This window comes from Ursus arctos, unplaced genomic scaffold (assembly GCF_023065955.2).
Source record: "Ursus arctos isolate Adak ecotype North America unplaced genomic scaffold, UrsArc2.0 scaffold_62, whole genome shotgun sequence".
NCBI classification, from domain to species: domain Eukaryota; kingdom Metazoa; phylum Chordata; class Mammalia; order Carnivora; family Ursidae; genus Ursus; species Ursus arctos.
This window is the reverse complement of record NW_026623081.1, coordinates 64914-88819: the sequence shown is the minus strand read 5'-3', so window position 1 is coordinate 88819 and position 23906 is coordinate 64914. Positions and strand designations below refer to the sequence as shown.

Here is a 23906-nt window from a genome sequence, read left to right as displayed (position 1 = left end):
GGGGAGTGAGTTGGAGGGGAGAGCAGAAGGAGGCTGGAAGAAGGGGGGGGAGGGGAAGGGACAGAAGGAGGAGAGGAGAGGCAGGGGGAGAGAAGGAGAGGGGGAGGGAAGAAAGGAGGGAGGGGAATGGAGAGAGGGAGGAGAGGGGAGGGAGGGAAGAAGGAGAGGAGGGGAGGGAGGGAGAGATGAAGGGGAAGGGGGATGGGGGAAGAGGAAAAGGGCAAGGGGAGGGAAGAGGAAGGGGGAGGGGGAGAGTGAAGGGGAGAGATGGAGAGGAAAGCAGAGGAAGGGAAGGAAGAGGATGGAGGAGGGAGGAAAGGAAGGGAGAGGAGGGAGGGGAAGGGAGAGGACATGAGGGAGGGAGGGAAGGGAGAGGACATGGGGGAGGGAGGGGAGGGGAGAGGACAAGGGGGAGGGAGGGAAGGAGAGAAGGGAGGGAGGGAGGGGGAGGGGAGGACAGGGAGGGAAGAAGGGAGGAAGTAGGGAAGAGGAGAGGGAGGGAAAAGAAGGGAGGGGAGAGGACAGGGGTAGGCAGGGAGGGAGGGGAGGTCTCTGCACAGAGGTGGGGAGGGAGGAAAACAAGGCTCCTTGCACCCCAGGGTCACTATTTCCCTGACTTGAACAACTTAAAAGCTGGAAAGAAACGACTAGGTGGAAACTCCAGAAACTAGAGAGTCCCCATCACCACGAGAATGAGTTTGGCTATTAACTTGGACTCGTGGTTACTGGGCCCTGGATCACGTGTTGTTTTTCCTGTTCTTGGCTCAATCCCCAGGAGAAAAGGCCATGACTTTCCAGAGGCTGGTTCTTAGCTTCTCTGTCTAGCTAGAGACAGCGTGAAGGTGCCTCGAAGCTGCTCCTGCTCCAGCTTCTCAGAGGCCATGTTGTCCTGGGCCGGCCCGCGGTCCTGGCGGCTCATGCCAGCAATCTGGCGTGCACACATGTGTGTGAATGTATACACCATGGTCAGCAACTTTGTCCAAATACCCGGAAGCCACGTGCACAGCACACAGGCTGGGATGTGGGTGCCCTGGTCAGGGGGAGCTAAGGTCCCACAGCCGGAGTCAGAGCCGCTGGGCTCTGGCCCTCCAAACGCCGGGCTCAGGGCCACGGGGGACTCAAGGCTGAGAAGGTCAAGCACGGGGCTCTGCACACCCCGACTCCGCTCTGCAGGAGGGAAGGTGCTGAAGGTGCCCCGAGAGGAGGGGGCCGGCATGGCTGCAAGTTTTCTGGCTTGGGAGGAGGGCTGAGCTCCCCACTGGAGACCGTGTAGGGGAAGGGAAGGAGGGGCAGGTGCATTGTGCCAGCTCTCATGCAGACTGCTCCCATCTCTGCTTTGAAGCAGACCAGCCCCAGCTGCCCGGGACACCCGCAGGCGGACACAGGCGCCCTGGGCCCTGAGCCTGACGTGAACAGGCTCATCTGGAGAAGGACTTGTCTACAAGGAGTGCTGTTTCTGGGGTTCAGACCAAGGGAACCTCTAGGTCAGTAACATCCCAGAAAAACAAAACATGACCACAGGAGGAATTCGAATTTTTCTAATAGAGATGAATTAACTCTCAGACTCTATTTGGTCAATGTATCAACACATTCTCTCTTCAATACTTAAGTCACTCAGATAATTTGTACTCTTTCAGAACTCAACGGTCCCATGGGGCTGCTGGCTACATTGGCATAGAGCGGGTCTAGACACTGAAGTCAGTTGTGAGGCCAGTGCAAATGGAGGAAAAGGACCACCTAGGTCCTGGGTCGATCCACTGGCTAATCCTGCCCACTCCTCCCTGATGCTTACAACCTTTCCCCCTTCTCTCCCTGATGCCCACACCCCTCCTCATCCCCTCCTCAATGCCTGCCCCCCTCCCCAGCCCTCCCTGATGTCCACACCCCTTCCCCCTCCCCTCCTTGATGCTCATCCCTCCCCACCTGCCCATGCTCACACCCCTCCCCATCCCCTCCTTGATGCCCACCCCTCCCCACTCCTCCCTGCTGCCCACACCTCTCCCCACTCCTCCCTAATGCTCACCTCTCCCCATCCCTCCCCACCCACCCCCATGGTCACACCCCTCCCCATCCCTCCCTGATGCGCACACCCAGCCTCGTGTCCACACCCTCATGTTGGCACCATGTCACCGAGTGTCCACATTTTCCCAACAGCCTGTGGGGAAGTGATGAAGGCCAAGCTGAAATGCTGACACCAAAGGACGCTTGTCACAAGTTAAAGACAATGTCACCAACAGACTCTCAGACCTTTCTGGGCCACCAAAGCCACATGTGAGCATTCTGGTCAGCAATGGGAGCATTCTGATCAGACCCCACTGGCTGGAGCGGGTCCCCCTTCATCACACCCAAGTCACGGATGGGGGTGTGAGCAGCAATGCCGGTGCCCGGCTTGTAGAGCCCCGCTACTGGGTGTCATGAAGCTGGGGCTTGCCAGGGACACCAGGTGCCCCCGCGATCCAGAGCGTGCGTGCCCGACAGCGCCCCAAGTGACGGCATGATCCTTTCTGGGGAGCCCCATTCCAGAGTACTTGTTTCCTCTGTCTGTCTTCATGGGCAGTGTCAGCATGGACCACCCACCCTGTACGGACGAGGGGCTGGACACAGGCAGGTGGCAGCGGAGCCTCCGTGCAGCTGCTGCGCATGTGTGCGGTGCCCAGTGGGCTCCGTGTGAACCAGGTCCAGAAAGGAGAAGGAAAAGAAAACAGCAGAAGGGCGGGCGAGCAGACAGACCTCTGTCTGGGGCGGGGAGTCCCGCTCTAGCCACAGCCCAAGGCTCCTGGTTCCTGCTGGCAGACCACGGGTTCCGGGGGACCTCTGCACCTGAAATAAGCTCCCACGGAGAACGAAACGCACAGGGACGCTTTTTCTCCCTTACGGTTGATGGTAAAAATGAAAAGCATGAATTTTTATCTACAAAAGAGCAAAAAAGCTCCCCTCTTTCTTACACTTGAAAACAACAGAGTACCAAGAGCAATAACCACCCTGTCGGGAGGCCTCCTGCCAACACAGGTTTCAGGCAAGTGCACGAGATTTCCGTGGATGCCGGCGTGTCCCCTTACCTCCAGCCGCCGGATGATCTCCCGCAGAGGAAGAGCTGACTCCTGCCCCCCGATGAATGTGGTGGTGGGCAGGTGGAAGACTTTGTCCAGGTCGGACTCATCCAGGCCATAGAACCCTGCAGGGGTGAGGAGAGACGGGCACAGCCACACGGAGGCCACAGTTTATGGAAAGGGGAAGGGACTCCCCGGAGGAGAGAAAAGAGAAGAGGAAAAAATCATAAAAATCTCTGATATACGTGAAAATAGGTAATATTTTACAGCCAGAAACACAAACTTTAGCAACAAACAGAAGCTGAGAATATTACTAGCATCACAGCTAAACAAGAATAGAATTCATATTATGCATGTACTAGTCCAGTGCACCAATTATTCATAATTTAGAAATAAACGTATTTCGAGGTCCCAGAGACACAAATTTTGACTTGAAAAGGCACTGGGTAAGTTCATCGGAAAGCGAATGAGAGGCAGTAAGGAGGGAATGCAAGCAGAGACCGAGGAACTGGTGGAGAAGAGCCCCGAGTCCTGTGTGAGGAGGTGACAGGAGCTGGGGCACTGAGGCAGGGGTGACGGCCGCGCCTTCTCCGAACCGCCCATCTGCACCCGTCCTGCACGGGGTACTCGGCAGGCCCCCCAGCCCCTGCTGACACAGATCTACTGCCTAGTCACTAGCATTTCCCGCAGGACCCGCCACGCAAGGTGCCTCCTCCTCGGACGGCATAGTTCAAACAGACACAAACGTGAACGAAAGGCTCTTTCTCGAGTTTCCCGTCACGGTGACTGTCGCGGGGAGAGGCTGGGAGGACTTTTGGGTGACACATCAGACTGGGCTCCCACCGGCTCTGAGAGCTCAGATGGGTGACGCGGAGGCGCCACATCACACCAAGGCCAGCACGCGTGGCCTGGGACGCCGGGCTGCGCAAGGCCACACTCTGTCCTCGGGTCGGCCTAACTAAGCGTCGCCGGCACAGCAGGGCCGGGAGCGGGCCTCAGGCCATCGCAGGCAGGCACAGCTGTGCGTCTGAACGGCTGGGAGGTCTGAAAAAGTGCACATTTGGAGGCCCCACCCCAGCGCTGCCTCCCTGGTCACGTGGGGGCCAGGAATGCCCAGGTGTGCCCATCCAAGCTGCCGTGGGGACCACGGCTTTTATGCATTGAACACTCAGCACACATTTTTTAAGTCTTAAAAGCAAATTCTATGTTTTCCAAACCCTTTTGGCTTTCTTGAAACAAAAGCAACCCGGCCGGCTTTTTCATGTGGGGGGAGTGACAGCAGCGGTGGCTTGGGGAAACGCACGCACACCTTTCCTGCTGCTCTTCGATCCAGAATGAGAACAGGGCACCGCACAGGTCTGGTGAGACTCTGGGCGCTTACTGCCCGGCTCGTGGTATTTATGGAGGACAGCCAGAATCCTCTGGGGGGCATTTTCCTAGACGATGAGAACAGGTGTGCATGCTCCGCTGGGAATGCGCTGATCCAGAGAACCTCAGCTTGGCAGGACCCAGCCTCGGCATGTGTGCAGCTCTTGGGCTCCGTCACCCTGTGCTGACCACTCCTGGGCTGTCCTGGTGAGCCTCCAAATGGCCAGCTCTGCTGCTATGTTCTTTAGTCACACGAGAAATTAAATCTTGGATACCTGCTTCCAGGAAGGCGGAGCAGACGTATTTCTATCTATTCCCCACTAACTGCAACTACAGAGCCCAGACATCATAGGTAAAACGAACACAAGACAATGCCAGAAGGTGGAGAAGAAGGCTGACCAGTCAGTGAGTCCCCTGGATTTCCTTCTGGGCTCCCATATCCCAAACTTGGGGCAAAGAACAAGCAATCTGAGAACTCCTCCAGATGCAGACAAAAAAAGCGCAACGAAAGCTGCTCTCTCTACAGGGTCAGGAGGGGCAGCCGACTAGGGCAGAGACCTCGGATAATGACCGCTCTATTCCACCCAAACACGCAGTACACACTGCAGCCCAGCCACACCCCTGCAGGCTGTGAGGCACTCCAGTGTCCAGCCCCATCCTGGGGTTTCAGGGAGGGTCCAACAGGGACTCCAGACTTTGCTCCCTCCAGGAGGGGATGCACCAGCCTACTTCCCCATCCCAGCGTCAGTGGAGTCCATGGGGACTGTGGCCCCTCCCTGCCACGGCAGTGTTCACACAGGCCCTGCTCTAATAGAGATCGGAGTATGATTCCAAGTCTGATGATACCCAAACATCCTGGTTTCAGTAAAAGAATCCCTCACAACAAGAACCAGGAATCCCTCAGACTGAATGGGGAAAGACAACCAACAGACAGACACCAGCTCCCAGCAGCACGGACCCCTGGAACTGCCGCTTGGGGCTCTCCAAGAGCCGTCCTCAGACGACTTCAGTGAGCACTCAGAATGTGACAGGGACGGTGGGAAGCCAAGGATCTACAAAAACTGAAGATGCAGAAAAGGACTGAACGGGGAAGTCTGAAACTGCAGAATGTAATCACCTGAATTAAAGTCAGGCAGGTGGGCTCAAGGGCAGAGGTAGTGGTCAGAGGACCAGGGACCCTGAAGACAGAATAGAGATGAACCAATCCGAACAACAGAGAGAAATGAAGAAAGCCTCAGGACACGTAACATAAAACAAAAGCCTTCATGTTTGTGCCCACGAATCCCAGAGGGGGAGAAGGGAGAGGGAAGATGAAAAAAGGGACCTGGAAAATAATGGATGAAAAGTCCCAAATACGGCCAGAGACTTCAACCCACAGATCAAAGCAGCAGCATGAACCCATAGGAGAAACCCAAACACAACCACGCCAAAACACAGCATAATTACACTTCTCAAAATTAAGGACGAAGAAAAAATCCTGAAAGCAGCCAGAGTAAAAGGAGAGAAAAACCACTTGAAGGCAGAGGGTTTCTCATGTGGAATTGGCGGGGGGGCAGAACAGGGGTGCACACTTTTCCGGGGCTCCGTGTTCCAGGGATGACACCCTTTAGGAACGAAGGGGAAATGAGGCATTCTCAGTTGCAAGGAATAGAGAAAGTCTGTCACCTACAGGAAAGGCTACAGAGAAAGGAAGTGACATCAGAAGGGATCTTAGACATTAGGAAGGAAGACGGAACACGGAATAAAAAATACGGGGTAATAAAGCAGACTTCCCTTCTCCTCCTGGGTCTTCTAACTTAGAGCTGATGGTCAAGGCCAAGCTTATGACACTGTCTGATGTGGTTCTAAACATGTAAAGAAAATATTTAAGACAATTTTATTTTAAATGAAGATGATAAAGGGATATAGAGGGAGGTACAGTTTCTACACTCCATCTGAACTCATAAAACAATGACACCAGTAGATTGTGATAATCTGTATATATAATATACCTAGACGGCCACAAAAAAGGCTGAAAAACAACTACTAAAAACACAAAGATATGACCAAAAATATAAATAAATATAAATAAAATTGAAATTCTAAAATATAGGCTTAAAAACTCATCTGAAGTCAGAAAAAGAGGGCAGAGAAATGAAAAAGAGAACAGACAATAAAGAACAAGATGTTAGACTTAAGCCCCAGCATTATCAATCATTACGTTACAAATAAATGATCGAAATATGCCAACTAGAAGACAGAGATTGGCAAAGTGGATTAAAAAAATAAAAAAGGACCCAACTATATGCTTGTCTACGAGAAACCCACTAATGACATTGACAGATTAAAAGTAAAAAGGCAGAAAAAGATATATCACGTAAACACAATCAAAAGCACAGGTGGCGCCATTATTATCAGATAAAGGAGACATCAGAGCAAAGAAAATTACTAGCCACAGAGAGGGGCATTACATGATGATAGGTCAATCCACCTACAAGACAGAGGAATTCCAACTGTGCGCACAGTGATGGAGCTACAAATAATGTGAACCAAAAACTAAGGACAGAAAGGAGAAACAGAGAGAGGCATGTGGGTGACTCAGATGGTTAAGTGTCTGCCTTCGGCTCACGTCATGATCCCAGGGGCCTGGGATCGGGCCCCTCATTGGGCTCTCTGCTCAGTGGGGAGCCTGCTTCTTCCTTTCCTTCTGCCATTCCCTCCACTTGTGCTCTCTGGCTCTATCTCTCTGTCAAATAAATAAATAAAATCTTAAAAAAGAAAAAAAAAAAAAAGGAAAGGAGAAACAAGAAATCCACAGGTATAGCTGGAGACTTCAACTCTTCTCTCTCAATAATTCATCGAAACAGTACATAGAAAATCGCCAAGGATATAGAAGGACTCAACAGCCACCAACCAACAGGATCTAATGGGCATCTACAGAACACTTCACCCGACAATAGCAGAATACGTGTTCTTCCCAAGTGCCCATGGAATACATGCCAAGAAAAACAATTTACTGGGCCATAAAAAGTCCTCAACAAATTTAGCAGAACTGAAATCATACAGAGTGCATTCTCTAACCACAATGGAATCAGACTAGAAATTAATAACAGAAAGATAAAAGGAAAATCTCCTAATTATTGGAAATGAAACAACATACTCCTAAATAATCCATGGATGACAGAGGAAGTATTAAAGATATCAATATACTGAACTGAATGAAAATGAAAAGAAGACATCAAAATTTGTGGGGCAGCTAAAGCAATTCCCAGAGGGAAATTTACAGCACTAAAGGCACACATTACAAAAGAGGAAACGTTTCAGGGTCCCTGAGTGGCTCAGTCAGTTAAGCATCCGACTCTTGAATTCAGCTCAGGTCATGAGATCGGCTCTGCGTCAGGCTCCACGCTCAGCACGGAGTCTGCCTGGAATTCTCCCTTGGCCCCTCCCCCTGTGCACTCTCTCTCTCTCCCCTTCTCTCTAAATAAACAAAATCTTAAAAAAAAAAAAAAAAGAGGAAAAATCTCAAATCAGTAATCTAAGCTCCCACCACAAGAACCTAGAAAAGGAAGGAGAAAAACCAACAGAAAGCAGAAGTAAGGAAATAATAAAGATAAGAGGAGAAATCTATTTAAATCAACTGAAATTGAAAACAGCAAAACAGAGAAAAGTCAATGAAACAAGGAGCTGGTTCTCTGAAAAGATCAGTAACACTGACAAACCTGTAACAAGACTAACAAAGGAAAAGGGGCACCAGGGTGGCTCAGTCAGTTAAGTGTCTGCCTTTGGCTCAGGTCATGATCCTGGCGTCCTGGGTTTGAGCCCTGCATCGAGCTCTCCACTCGATGACAGCAGGGAGTCTTCTTCTCCCTCTCCCTCTGTGCGTGTGTGCTCTCTCTCTCTCTCAAAAATAAAATCTTAAAAAAAAAACCACAACACTAACAAAGACACAAATTACCAATATCAGGAACAAAACAGGATAGCAATACAGACCCCACAGATATCAACAAGATACTAAGTGAATGCTATGAACAACTCTATATATGTACACTTGACAACTCAGATGAAACAAACCATTCCTAGAACAATACAAACTGCCACTACTTACCCAGTATGAAACAGATAATTTGCAATAGCTCTACAACTATTAAGAACATTAAATTCCTAAATAAAAAACTTCTGAAAAAGAAATCTCCAAACCCACATGGTTTTGTTGGAGAATTCTACCAAATGCTTAAAGAAGAATTAACACCAGCTCTACATAATCTCTTTCAAAATAGAAAACAGAAAAGGAAAAAAACCAACAACAACTCATTTTATGAGGGTAGAACTACCTTGATACGAATAGCAAAGACAATTGAAAAAAAAATTACAGAACAATATCCCTCATTAATATAGACGCAAGAAATATATAGTTGCAGCAATATTTAAAAAGAATTCAGCACCACAACCAAGTGAAGTTTATTCCGGTGATACAAGGTTGGTTCAAAATTGAAAATCAATCCGTGTAATCTGTCATACAATCAGGTTAAAGAAGAAAAATCGCCCAACTGTATCAATAGATGCAAAAAACTGTCACGCTTCTTCCAAATAAAAACTAACAAAAGAAAGGAGTAGAAGGGAACTACTTCAACTTGATAAGGAACATCTACAAAAAAATCTATAGCTAATATTATACTCGGTGATGAAAGACTGAGAGCTTTCCCCCTAAGATCAGAAAGAAGGTAAAGATGTACATTCTCAGCACTCACACTCCACATAGGGCTAAAAGTTCTAGCCATGGCAATTAGGCATGAAAAGGAAATAAAAGGCACAAAGGTTAAAAAGGAAGAAATAATTGTTCTTCTTGTCAGATGACATGATTATCTACACAAAAAATCCTAGGGAATTTCCCACACCCACACCCACACCCACACACACACAAAGTCCTAGAATAAGTGAGCTCAGCAGTCCACAGGATACAACATAAACACAAAAAACAACTGTCTTTCTAGGTATTAGTAATGATATGTAGACACTAAAATTAAAAAGAAAAAGAATCTTGGGTATAAATCTAACAAAACATGTACAGGACTTGGATACTGAAAACTACAAAAAGCGGACAAAAGAAATCAACAAAGATCTAAATAAATGGAGAAGCATACTATGTTCATCGACTGGGAAGCAATGGGATATGTAAGCCAATTCTCTTAAATGGATCTGTCCGTTTAGTACCATTGTTACCAAAATGTCAGCAAGTTGTTTTGTAAACACAGACAAGCCTTCTCTCAGATTCACCTGGAAAGAGAAAGGCCCTAGAACAGCCACAACAGTTCGGAAGTAGGAAAATAAAGCCCAGCAGCTACGGTAACCAAGAGAGTGATAGTGGTTGGGGAACCGTCACATGGACTAAAGGAAAAGATCGAGAATTCAGGAACAGATCGGCGCAAGTCAATTCAACTGATTTCTGACAAAAATGCAAAAGCAATTCAACAGAGGGAAGACAAACTTTCCACGTGTTGGGGCAAATGGACATCCATAGGCAAAAAACAAAAAAATCCCTTGACCTAAACTTCAGGTTTTATACAGAAATAACTCAAAATAGATCATAGATTTAAATGTAAAATGTGAAACTAGAGAACCATTAGAAAAATACATAGAAGGGGTGACTGGGTGGCTCAAGGTTAAGCGGCCAACTCTTGATTTTGGCTCGGGTCATGATCTCCAGGTTGTGAGACTGAGCCCAGCATCAGGCTATGCGCTCAGTGTGGAGCCTGCTTAAGATTCTCTCTCTCCCTCTGCCTCTGCCCCTCTCCCCACTCACACACCTTCTCTAAAAAAAATACATCTTAAAATACATAGGAGAAAATCTCTGGGTTCTTAGGTTTGGAAACAAAAGCACAATCCATAAAATGGAAAACTGTGACAAACTAGACTTCATCAGAATTTAAAATTTTGCCCGGCAAAAGAGCCCATTAGCCAAAGGATGGGAACAATGCAAACGTCCTCCAAGTGAATAATGGAAGCAAGTGTGAGACACGCACGGCAAGGAGTTCTACTCAGCAAGAAGGGGCAAACCAGTGTTACAAAGCCACCTGGCTCGAATTCCAGAAAAATCAGGTTGATTGAAAACGGCCAATTCCAAGATGTTACATACTATGATTCCATTTGCATAACATTCTTGCATGGACGAATTACAGAAGTGGAGCCCAGGATAGTGGCTGCCAGGAGTTAAATGGGAACAGGATGGAGGGGAAGCAGGTGTGGCTAAGGAAGGCTGCAGGAAGGACCCCTCGGGGGTGAATGTGGCCTGGCCAGCACCCTGGTGGGATGTACTATGGTTTACAAGACATTACCACCATGGGCTGCGAGGCACGAGGATCCCTGTGAATTCTTACAACTGCATATGAATCAATAATGGTCACAAAACAAAAAGTGTAATCAAAACTGAGGTGTCACAGCTATGATAAGATGGTGGGAAAAGAGAACATCTCAGGGCCACCTGGCATGGAAGGAAGACTAGCCACTGGGAGAGGGACAACAGGCAGATGGCCCCCAGCACCTCACTCTGGATTCTTCAAAGGTGCTTTGCCCAGAACCACGGGTCACTGAGGATTCCTTACTTCATGAAGTAAGTCTTTATGAATACTTCAGTTGTCCTTCAAACATGGGAAAATCAACAGAGAAATCTCGTCCCAAATACCCAGGAAGCAGAATCTGAAAGAATCCAGAGCCCAGTCGAAGGCACAGCGCAGAAGGTGGAGGAAAGGGTGTGCCAACATGCAGAATGCCGTGTGGCCTCCGCCCCCCGCCGGCTTGGCAGGAGCTCCAGGCAGCCTGCACTAGAGACAAGCTCAGCGAAGCGGCGGCGAGACACACGGGAGATGAGAATGGACGGAAACAGAAATGACACAGAAGTGGCTCTCCCTGCTGGGTGACAGCTGAATGACGGGACAACACACCTCAGTACAATTAACAGTCAACTTTCCCCAAATTGCATGCTGGGAAAAGTTGCACACCCTGTTCAAATGAGGTCCTCAGCTCCAGAAAGGTGAAAGGCGCGTTATTTTCCTACCTCCTACTGTTAGCATTCGGAGTCGTTCCTTGAACACTGCAAGGTCTGAGAGGCAGAGTGAGGTGGCGTGGGTGAGCGCAGAAGGAAAAAGACAGCGAGAGTTAGTTAAAGACCCAGACATCCCAACCCTGCACCGTCACCGCGGTCACGGGGGGGGGGGGCACAGACACCGCCACACAGACAGACACCGAAGGGGAACACGGTGGGGCTGGGGGGGGGCCGACAGCTACTGGGGTACACGTGGGAACTGCTCAGAAACAGCTGGAATGAGGTGAGCTTAAAGGAGGGAAAGGTCGCTTCCTGACTCGGGAAAGACCTCCTTGCTTCCCCGTCCTGAAGAAGGGGCTGACACAGAGCTCTCCTGGGAAATCGAACCCATCCCACCTAGCCCACTGCAGGGTGACAAAACCAGGGAACAGAAAATGAAAAGGCCTATTTCTAGGAGACCGTCCTCACAACTGGGTAGCAGGTAATGGACTAGACCGTAAACCTCCAGATTCTGATGGGTTCTAAAGGACAGAGGTGGGGCCTCAGTCCCCCCTCAGCAACAAGGCAGAACTGGGAGGGGGCTCAGCGCCTGTCCACGGTCCTCCTACGGCAAGCTTTTCAGGGCCCTGTACCATTCCTGGATGCTTTCCAGGCTGCTGGTGAAAGCCAAGTGTTCATCTGGACACACAAAGCACTTCCTTCTCCTGACCCTGGTCCCCTGGGAGTGTGAGCCCGAGCTGGGGGGCTGGGGTCAGGGAGGGTCGTGGTGGCAGGGCACGCAGGGCTGGCGGCTGAGTGGGGGCGTGCTCACGGTCAGTCAGGCAGCTGCTTCCTGCCCCGGGAGTGCAGAGGAAGCCCAGCGGACGCTGCCTTGGAGGTGGAGAGCAAAAACTCGGGAGTCAGAGGAGGCAGGGCCCACTGCTCTGGGTGGGCAAGCCTGCCTCCTTGCCCGTGGGGAGAGCAGTACCCAGTGAAGACCACAGAGCTGGTGGCTCTTAAGACAGCAGATCATCTAAGTTCTGCGAAGAGTGTGGACACTTTGCTTAAGGGCAAGAAGGAAGATCTTCCTTTTTCTCCTTCAAGCCTCAGAATCGAGACAAAAGACCCCGACCCACCCCAACAGAGAACCGCAAGCGAGCCGTTAGAAACTCCACAGGCAACACATGGAATGTCTTGAAATATTGACATCTGTTCACCCTGGGTACTGGTGGAGGCTTTCATTCTTATCTGCACTTCCTGGTTGGATTTAACAGAAGACAGAAACAGCCGGTGTGGTGGCTGTCCCTGCAGAGAGCACACGGGGGTCCCTGCAATCTGTACGTTACTCCTTGATGAGCACACAACGCTGCTGGAGAAACAGAGCAGCCAGGATTCGGCCATGGTGCCCCCCGGCCTGCCTACGCGTCTGGGAGGACACCTCTGCATAGCACGACCCCTGGGAGCTCGGCTCGGCGCGAGCCTGACTCCAGCACACGGCAACCCACAGATGTCAAGTAAACTGCTCTGTGTTGCTCCGAAATTAGGAAAGCTGACAAGATCACCCCTACCCCTAGTTTTAGTTATTCTCCCCAGACGTCAAGGGAGCAAAAGTGGCCGTGGTGGACACAGAGTGCTCTAGAAGGTCAGCAGGACGGCAGCGAGACTCCAGCCCCAGCCACGCCAGAAGGAGCTAACCCACTGACGTGGCCAAAGTGTTGCCCGGATTTCGGACTTCTGAATTGGCTTTTTAACTAGAGGCACCCTTCGTTTTACCGCACTTCACAGATACTGAGTTTTGTGTTTTTTTTTTTTTTCCACAAATTTTAGGAATTTACAACTTTGTGGCAGCCCTGTATCCAGCACACCCACCAGCCCCATTTCCCCAACAGGATTTGCTCACTTCCTGTCTCTGTGTCGCATTTTGGTAATTCTCTCAATATTCCAAACTTTTCACTCTTATCCTACCTGCCAGGGTGCTGCGATGTGATGACTCCCTGAGAGCTCAGAGGACAGTTAGCATGAAGGTGTGCACACCGTCTTCACTCAGACACAGTGCTGCTACCTCACGCTTGCTCGGCCACAGTGCAAACCCCCCTCTGGGGCGCACCGGGAAACCAAAGAGCTCCCGGGGCTCGCTTTATGGCCGCGCTGGCTCTCCTGCGCTGGTCTGGAGCTGAGCCTGCAGTACCCCAGCTCAAGCTCATTTCTCGGGACAGGCAGTGTGCAAACACTGACGGCAAACGAGAAGCATCACGGTTTCCTCCCTGTGATCTACAGAATTTGTTTCAAGTTCCCCATAATTATGTTTAAATCTCACGGCACAGTAAACGTCCGTCACCCCTGTCGCCGTGAGCAACCGCAGTGCCCATCTACACAGAACCGCAGGTGCAGGCACTTCGAAGCTGGAGTCTAACTTACGCACCGCATGTGAAAGCAAGACATGGAAGGCAGGTCAGTGGGACCTTTCTGCACGTCCCAGACCAGTCGAGAGTGGTTCAGCTCCCTCCCCACCCGAACAAAGCAAATGCTGCACGCCTGTACGGGACATGGGTGTAGTTACATCCACATTGTTTGTAGTGAAGACGGCAATGACCCTGACCCCACAGGACTCTCTTGTCTGGCCCTTTACATTGAAAGCCACAGCCTAATTTAGGGCCAAGCAAAAAGGCCTCACTAGGAAACCCTATCCTGTTCGGATATTCTGAGGAATTGAAGGTGGAACACATGCCTGGGCATCAGTGCTCCCCACCCTCCTCCACGGGCGTGGGGTCGACGGGAAAACCGGGTACAGATGAGGATATGTTTCTGGAGCCCACCTGGAACCCGGCTCCTGACAAAACACATCCTGGTAAAGGTACCCCGTTGCTAGTAATCATCTACCTGATTATGGACTAGTTGAGAAATGGTACTAATATTTATTTAAATTTACAATCTTAGTTATAATCATCACCTCTCAACAATGTTTCTGCTGCACTGGCGGTAGGCGGTATGCTCCGTGTGTGTGCCACATTTTCTGGTAACCCCCTCATCCTGGCCACCCAAGAGCCCTGCATACCCGCTGCATCTGCCGTGACAGGAGAGAGCCTGCCCGTGAATTCTCTCTCCACCCGTCACTTCGGGGGCCAGGGGAATGCGTGTGACGTCAGGATAGGAAACTTAGACCATCAATTCCCAACCTTCCCCAAACCAGTCAAAGGTCAAAAGCTTAATGGAAACTATTTCACACAATCTACTTTATTTAAAAAACGGGGAGTGGACATAGCCCTGCCGGCACTGCAGACCAGCATCATCGGCCCTTGCAGACAGCCCACTGCCCACTGCTGCCCCTCCACCCGCCTGCTTCCCCAGCAGCACAATGCACTCTCAGATGTGTGGGGAGCAAGCATCTCCCAAGCCTGGGCTCCCCACAAGAGGATGGAGAAACTGTGTCTGCATCCACAGGGAGAAGGGGAGGTCAGCCCAGAGGAGGCACAAGAGGGACCCAGGCTCCACAGGGAAGACGCAGGCCACCCTGCTCTGGCCCCAGCTCCGGGGCTCCCCCACCATGACCAACCCTGGTGTGGCCCCGGATTGCTTGCTCCATCCCTCGGTTTCTGAATTTACCTCCTTACCAGAGGGCCTGGCAGAAACCTAGCTCGAAAGACTGTTAACAATCGCACTAGCTCACGGCTTCGTGGAGCTTAGGAAGCTCCAGGCACTGTTCTATGGAGTTTATTTAATTCTGAAACAGCCTGACGGATGAGGAGGTGTAGACACAACTGCTCCTGACCGAGCCAGGGGTCCCACCCAGGGAGCTGCCTCTGAGGCCAGGCCCGTGGCCTGGAGGAGGTGAGGAGCATGGAAGCACCCAGAAGTGTCCAGGTCCATGAGCAGTGGTCGGGGTGGACCAGCTGTTTTCCTGAAGACCTGCACGCAACAAAGGCGACACAATTCAAACCAACTTTCCTGCAGATTCACTATTTCCATTTTTTGCACCTAAAGAACGAACTTATCACAACTATTTCAAATTCTCAGGATGAAAATGCAATTCCCTCTGCAAAGCAGGGACTGCTCCCTGCTGCTGGTGGTTCTGAAGGGCTCCTGGCCAGGACAGGCAGCATCTCTTCCTCCAAAGAGCCCAGGGGACTCCAGGGCATGTCTGTGTGGCTCTCCTGGTGTATCACAAACGCTTGGGAACGCTCCTCTGGGAGGGAATACAGGGTGAGGTCGTGGTAGCCGGGAGTGAACTGGGAAGAATGACAGAGGCGCTGCCCCTACCCCGTCTCTGCCCCCGACCGGCGCAGGGACAGAGACACTGGAGCGTCGCCAGGCATCCCATCCTGCATGAACCAGCTGGTCTGGGAGTGTTGGGGGATCTCTAAGCACTGTCCTGCCCTGACCAGTCTCACGTGGGACAGAGAAGAGCTTCACCCCCCCCACCCCGCCAAGTTCGAATGAGAGCGGAGAACCACCAAAAACCATCCATTTTAATACCAAGAAACTGGCGACCATGAATGCACCACTGGGGTGATGCAATTTGGGGTGGGAGAGAGCGACCCCTACCTCCTGTGCCCCCTTCTTGTTGGAATGCCTCACGGTGTCCAGGCCCTCACCCCTCTCTGCAGAGAAGCCCTAGGCCTTCAACACCTGGAGGGGCCACCAAGGGGCTTCAGGACAGGCGAGCACAGGTTGATGGGGCCAGGGTGCTGCCAGGGCTGAGCGGGGAGGGGGAAGAAAAGGGAAGAAGCCCCTGGACCCCCCAGTAGTATCTCTCCAGTGAAGACGGCGGTGACAGACTGCTAGCTAACACGGACCCTGGAGCCGATGCTCTCTGGAACCTCGCCTTACCTGGCTCGACCCTGACCACCCACATCAGAGCCCAGCGATGCCTAAGGGGTGCTGGGGTATCACAGAGTGTTAGAGACCATTGCTCAGGGAGGTGAGTTCTGTCCCCACCCAGAGAGCAGCATTAGGCAGGTAGGCAATCGTGAGTTTTATTATTAGCATGCACAGTGTGTCTGGTGGACACCTGGCCATTTCTGGGTCAGTCATCTCAGCACAGGTTAGCGGCATGGGGACCGAGAGCAGATTAACTTGAGAAAGCAGCTGCAGGGTGAGCCCAGCCGCGCCCCTGTGTGTGCTTCACGGCAGCAGAAGAGGTAGTGGGGACGCGTGACAGTGACTGCCCGAGCGCCACGCACCTCCCCGCGTGCCGGGATGCCTTCCAAAGTTTCCTTCCTCAGTGTGATCACCAGCATTTAGGAATCGACACCCAGTGCACATCCAGTGTGCTCTGGAACTCGCCCGTTAAAGGCAGGCTGTCCCAAGCGCCAAAGAGCACAGCGCGCGACAACGGTCCCGAGCGAGGCCGCGTCGGGTGGAGGCCGTGCTGCACCGGGATTTGCAACCCAAGCCAGCAGAGCCGACCTCTGGAATGTCATGTGACCCGCCTGTCTGGAAGGTCATCTTTTCCTCGGTGCCACAAACCTTGTCTGACCCAAATTTTACTCTCCAATTTGGAGACTTAGACAATTGAGCTCATAGACAGAGTCTGGCTAAGAAGCTGGGATAAAAGTAACTTGCCCCAAACACACTAAATTTCAAGTGATCAAAACGAAGGAAACTTAAGAGCCTCTCCCTTCCGTCTGAGGACGTCCTGGCCGTCACAGCTGTGACGCAGAGCAGCTAAGCAGCGCAGCGCTGGCCGCTCCCAGACCCTCACCAAGTTTGTCTGTGGAGGAGATAATGTCAGCGGGCACGGACGAGTCCAGATCGGCGTCCAAAATCCCCAGGGGGTCCAGCTGCGCTACATGGTGCCCTCGTATCTACGGACGGGCCAGCGAGGGAGGGGGACACACACAAAAGGACAGGAGAAAAAAAAGAGGGAAGGGGTAAAAAAAAGTAAAATTACATTAAAATTAGCGTTTACAGATTAATTCTCACCCACGTTTGAAGAAACAGTTACCGGAGCATCATCAAAATTTACACAACTAATTCCGAGAGGATCAAGTTTTGCAATGTGGTGACCCCTGACCTGGAAGCAATAACACAAGCAGTCATTAAGCAGGACCCGCGGGCTGTGGGGGGGAAAAGTTACACTTGGTCAAACCTGAACCCAAAGTAACAAAATTATTAAAAAAAAAAAAAAAAGCCTTCAAATATTTTATCGTGAAAGCACTCTTGTGCTTGTAAAAGAGATAAACTCAGGTCACAGTAAACTTGGCAGTTCTGGGGATCCTTGCCGTTTCCTTGGATAAACGAAGTGGGACACGCTGGGGGGCTGATGCCCGCGTGGGGCCGTGCCGCTCAGCATGTCAGTGCCCCCAAGGAGGGGAGCACAGGTGTTGGTTTGGGGAGCGCGGGCCCTGCTGAGGGGCGCAGGGGCTTCGGCATCTGATCTGAACTGCCTAAGAAGCAAAAGGAGGAAGAAAATTCCTCCCAACTTCAAGTCTTGGCTATTTGACCCACGACTGTTTGCTAGCAGCTTGAGAAGGGGTGGCTGAGGATGGGAACCTGGGACCGTGTGATGTTACGAGGCTGCAGGAGGCAGGCAACGGTCAGAAGCATCAGATGCACCTCCTTCCTCCAGATGTGCCCACGGAACAACACTCCAGAGCACATGGCCATGCCGGCCACATGGCTCGGAGCATCTGTCCACACCCATTGCCCTGCCCCATGCCACCTGCCCCAACCCGTGGCATCTCTTGGAAATATGCCCAGGAGAGATGAGACCTCCATGTGATCCACGGAAGAGGTGGTGGCAGGGGAGCCCAGGGATCCCAGAAGGGACACCCCAGCCCCAGGCCTGATTTCTCCTCTTGTCCTCAGATCTACTCTCAGGTGTTTGGATCTGAATTCTGGACTCTTTCTTCCCTGCCACGTGGAGAAAGGTTGGAGGAAACCCACGTGTCCTGCCTAACAGCCTCTGACAGCGTGGACAGCTAACTGGGAGGCTCCTGGAGACCGCCCTGCCCCTCACCTGCCTCTCACGCACCCGGGGGCTCTGCTTCTGTCCCAAACTCTACGGGTTCATTTCCTCTTGTCGTACATGGGTGCTGGCGACTGAGAAGGGGGGGCACCCCTTCCGGTCACTGCTCCCTCCAGGTGATCAGCAGCCCCCTCAACACCCCAGCAAGGACTGTTTTTCCCTGCCCCTGAGTTTTTCTTGTCAACTTATGGAAAGAAACAGGAGCTACTTATAGGTCAGGTGCTCCAAGCAGCAAGGACATGCTCAAGCAGGGTCAGACTGGGTCAGACCCGGCTCCTTTGCTCCTGGCATATTTTGTTTTTGCCAGGCTCCTGGTTACATGACACATCACTTGGGGGGCCCTCTGTCATTGATGTGCTGCCGGCCAGCAGGTGTGGCCTTACCTGGTAGGCTCTGATGAGAGACTGCACTGCCAAGTGGTCCTCCACCAGCTTGTCCACGTTGGGCTGTGCGGCCACCAGGGGCTGTGCTCGTGCCATGGCAGACAGGGAGCCCGGGCTCAGGGGGAGCGGGCTCTGGTAGGCGGTGCCCGGCGGCGCTCCGGCATTGGTGTTTCGGAAAAAAATGTCCCATGACTAAAGACAAAGAAGGAACTCGCATTACCCCATGGCTCACCCAGAACGTAGGACTCATTTTTAGCAGTGTTCCTGGCAGGCAAGTCACGTCCCGGTTATATTCGCCCACCACAGGCTGGTTCGGCTGACTTGCTCCTACGCTGGACAGCCCAATTCCACCCCTGAAAGGTGGGGCCCTGCTTCCATTATTCCCTCGGGATGCCCCCTCTTACCCCCCACCCCTAAGACGCAGATGACGTGAGGCTGCCCTTCCATCAAAACCCCAAAGGCCCAAGGTCATGCAGCTCTGCTGCACTCCAGTAGCATGCCAACCGCTTCCATGGTGGGAGGCCCGGGAGGCAGGTGAACAGAGGCCTTCCCACCCCATCTGGCCCCAGCCCAGTCATCTGGAAGACCAGAGCTCCTGGCCCTTGTCTGTAGGTCTGCAGCTGCCCCAACGGGACCACCTGAGGGGGACTGAGCATTCCAAGTGTCTCTCTAGACTCAGAGGCTAGGCATAGTCTTGGGGGGTCCGGGCTGACCTTGCTCATGCTTGTGTTCCCAGGAGTGAGATGGAATCGGGGCCCCTGTAAGGGGCCCAAGGCTCATATCTGCAAGCCTGCCATGCTCCCTCACTGACCGCTGGAGAAACAGCCTTGTCCATAATTCAGGAGGGCCACTAAAGAGCCACGGCAGGTGCATGCTCAGAGACAGAACTTGGGATCTCAGCTCTGACCCATGGAGAACCTCACTGGCGTTACCGCTGCTCCCTATTTCCTCTGTGCTAACATGAATGATCTCGTTTCCTTCCGTCCTTCTGTTCTCAGTATTCCGTGCTTGGAAGATTCAATTTACAATTTACGGAGATACCGTGAACTTTAATAGTTTATCATCTCATGCAAAGATATGAGGTTTCAAAAAAAATACTGCTGAGCTCATAGAGAGGAAGGCTTAATAACATTCCTCTGCAAAGAAGAACATTACTGAAAACCAGCAGGTTCAGACAGAGGAAAATGTTTGTTGTCTTTCCTCGCTGTCTGAGGTTCTTCCGTCAGTAAGCTGATTTAGATTCAGGACAAACATCGTTGGACTTTTGCGCTCGCCATCGCAGGAAGAACTACCGGGATGCCATCCAGAGGAGCTCGGCCGGGACTCGGCGGGCATCGCACGGGTGGTCCGTATGTGGACTGATGCCATGGTGTCGGTCCTCATGGTCTTCTGGCTTTCTCAGGCAGGCACCATTCAGGGCTGTTCGGGGCCCTTGAGCGACTGGTCACAAGCTTGTCACCGGCAAAGGCCTGGAGCACTGCCTCACGTGGGGCAGTCTGGCCTCTCCTTACAACTGCTTTGGAGGGAACTTTGCAGAACGTTTAAATCATTCTACGATAAGAATGCATTTCTTTTGTATTCAGAAAAGGTAATTTTTAAAAATCACGTTAGCAGGATGATCGTCCAACACTGAGTTGTACACTTCACATGATTCTGTGTCTCAATAACAATTTTAAAACGTTTTAGCTCATTAGTCCAGGTTTTACTGTTTTTACCTCTCTGGTTAATTTTCAGTGTGTCAGCTGATGGTAGATAGGATGCGGGGCTCTCTCCTGGCACCTGCCTTAATGCCGATGAAAAGCCCCTTGTGCCACAAAACTGGACAGCGGGGGCACCCTCTGCAATCCAGGACTCGGGGGCCCAGGGCCATCTCTTCACCCCTCCCGTCAAACTACTGCCACCAACACTCTGGTGTGCCTCTGACACGGGTGAAAGGCAGCGTGTCCACAAGGGAAGGCAGCTGCCCTTGTCTCTGGAGGGAAAGAGGCCACCTGGGTGTCGACTCCTAAGGGAAGGTAAGGCTGCCTCCCTGCTCCCACCTGGTTCACTACAAGGACACAAACAGCTAACACACTGGACACAGCCCCCCCCCCCCCATACTTCTGACTTTGGGGACATTTGTCAGAATGTCTCAGTGAGCCCCTGCATCTGGGGAGTGGCTCTGGTCCTGGGCTCTCCCAGGCCTCTGTCCAGGCCTCCAGTGACCGAGGGCTTGGCCCAGAAGGAGCCCCTCTGAGGCGGCAGTGAGGCAAAAGGCAAGAGTATGCCACCCTGAGTGCCAGGACAGCCACGCCACGGGACGGCCACAGGGACATGGGTCAGCGGGCAGCCGTCACATAAACAGCATCGCTCACCAGCCCACCCTGCCAAGGAAACGCAGAAATGAAAGGCCTCTCCCGCAGACGCGGTGGGCACAACCAGGAGACAAAAGCTGCAGGGGCCCTGTCCAGGCCAGCCTGTGAAGGGGGGCGGGGTGTCGATCACCACCATCAGGCCTCCTCCCTCTGACCTTCTTTTGTGCTCGGAATAAAACTCCAGGTGATTTCTAATTGGCTGAGAACAAATGCACAGCCGCAAGCCCTGCTGGTGCTGGAGGCGCTCAGAAGAAACTGGTTCACGCCAGTCCTGCAGAAAGGGGGGGTCAGCAGGAGGACCAGGGCAGCAATGCAGCGCCCGCCTCCCCCGTTGCTCACCCCCACACACAGTGGGGCTGGGCACCTGCGCTCCGGTGAGCTGCCCCCACAGCAGCAGCGAGCCCCCTTCCACCGAGACGGGGGACGCTTTCACACGCGCACCTCTGCAAGTGGAGTCCGGTGACTTGCACACCCAGCGCCCTGCAACTTAAAACGGGCACGTTTCAATGTCAGTCAGACCTCACAAAAGCTGACCGAAAAAAGTCTCTGCAAGCAGAGGTCATGTTTTGGCTGCAGGCCTCACTACCCCATCCAATAGTTTCCGCTCCCCAAGCGGCCTCTCTCTCTCTCATCCCTGGACCCTGAATACTGGGCCTCGTCCCCTCCCGGAGAGGGCTTCCTGTCTGAGGAGCACAGCCCTTGCTGGTACACACCTCGGCAGGAGGTTTTATAGACCTGTGCGCTCACTGGCTGCCACACTCCGTGAAGAGGTGGCCGTGAGGCTGCAGCAGCCGGTTGGGGGGCCCCTCCCCTCTGTGAGGAGGAAGCTTCCAGAAGAGGATGCCTGCCCCTGCCCATCTGCTCGAGCCTGGCGGTGTGAGGCTGTCGTGCCATTGAGGCAAGTGGCCCCAGGCTTCTTACTGAGTGAGAAAAACCCTGTGTGTGTGCGCACGCATGCGCCACATTCACATTCCTCTCGGAGCCAAACTCCTTCCTCTTGTCTGGACACCCCAGCCCTATGGTGTGGTGACCTGTGCCTCCAGCATTAACTGTGGCAACAAAGCAGAAGTGAAAGGGAGGAAGCCCAGGGACCGGTGAGGGTGGGGGTGATTTCACAGCACGGACTCTAACAGTGCCTCTGGAGAAGTCTCTGGAACACCCACAACCAACAAGGCACAGTGGACCCTGGCTGTTGTCTCGGGCTACGGTACCCGGGCCAGAGGGTGGCTTTCTGTGTCAGATGGAGCCAGGCGGGAGTCCCAACCCTGCCACACGGCCATGAGCTCATCGCCTCCTCCAAGTGCGACATAAGCCACCAGCCACCACAGACTCACACCGAGGGTCCAGACACCCCGTCACCAATGCCCCAGCCTCCAACCTCTTCATCTGCCTCTGGTGCACAACTAACCCACCGAGGAAACTCTCTCTCCCCCTGCCTGCCCCTGAACCTACCAGTGGCCACTGACAGACACTCTGTCCTCTATCCACCGCTGGAGAGGCAGTGGTTGCCTGCAGGGAGGACCAGAGAAGGCACCTGCCCCTGGGAGGCCAGCTCCTCCACCCAGCAAGACAGGAGGCTTCCGGTGACGTTCCTGGCAGAACGGTATTCCCAAAGGCACACAGGTCGTACGCAGGTAGTGTTCCGTGACAAGGTGTGAGCACTGTCACTCACGAGTTCAATCCCACGGACACCCACTGAGGCTGCCTCTGCACAGGCCGTTTTCAGGTTTAGGGACAGGCGAACAACCACAAAGAGCCCCTCTCTCAGGAATGGCAGGAACATGAGTGAGCGTGGGAATTCAGAGCAGGCACAGGGGTGGCGGTGGAAGAAGACGGCACTTCGGGGGCAGCCAGTGCCATGAGCCCTGTGGGACAGGGTGACCCAGTAGAGACAAAACTGGAGAGTCGGCAGAAGCCAGGCCACAGGCCACGCGGGAAGAGGGGACAGCCATCAGCGGAGGTGTGGGCTGCCACCCCCCTCCCACGAGTGGGGCTGAGACCCTCACTTGTTGCCAAAATGGACCTTACCAAAACGTGGTAGGTTTTGAGTATAAGTAAGTACAGTATTCTGGTCGAAACGACACCAAAATTCTTACTTTCAATTTTAGATCAACGAAAGCATTCACCTATAACTTATGAAACTCTGTTCCAAAAGCCATCACCCCCAAGCCCCCACCAACCTCCCAGACCTCCTGTAACGACGACGGACTCTCCCAGCCATCACACACCCTCTCTGCCCTAAGCAGAGGAAGCCCTTTGAAGGCTGTGCACACCTTAAGGAAGCTACTCCAGGCTTTGCACACAGCAGGTGCTCAACACACTTGAGTCAAACTCAGACAAGTTCAGACTCCTCCACAGGGTGAACAGCCTGACAAGTCAGCTGTAGTGCTAGGTATGGTGTCACCAGGGCGTCAGGTGCGGTGGTAGGTGGGGTGCCAGCTGTTGACACCTGCGGCCTCGAGAATCCAGAGGCTCCACCTCACCCGGAAAAGCTGCTGACGCTGGTGAGTGCGGCACTGCTCACCAGGGCACATGGGTGTGAGCAGTCAGTGAGGCAAGTGGACTCTGTCCTCAACTACCTACTGTCAGCAGATCACCGGCACCTCAGGGCCAAGTTCCTGGCCATGGAGTTCCCATCAGAGACCGTTCATGGAGTGCTTCAGTGTCGGAGGGGCGGCAAACACGCCACCCCTTTCACCTGCCTGGAAAGCCCCCCAGGGTGTGTCAGACATGGCGGCCAGCGCGAGTGTGTGACCTAAGGGCCCGACGCACAGCGAGTGCATG

At 52.7% G+C, this 23906-nt stretch overlaps 1 protein-coding gene across 2 annotated transcripts in view; it reads right to left on the bottom strand.

Moving 5' to 3' along the window:
• The window catches only part of OGDH (oxoglutarate dehydrogenase), a 68076-nt gene that overhangs the window by 26189 nt on the left and 17981 nt on the right, over positions 1-23906 (bottom strand). For both annotated transcript variants that reach the window (XM_057308187.1, XM_057308186.1), the window contains exons 3-5: positions 18769-18960; positions 17120-17222; positions 3060-3175 (exon numbers count right to left, since the gene is read on the bottom strand). In XM_057308187.1, coding sequence (XP_057164170.1) covers positions 3060-3175; positions 17120-17222; positions 18769-18960 — 411 coding nt within the window. The remainder of the gene's footprint in view (positions 1-3059; positions 3176-17119; positions 17223-18768; positions 18961-23906) is intronic.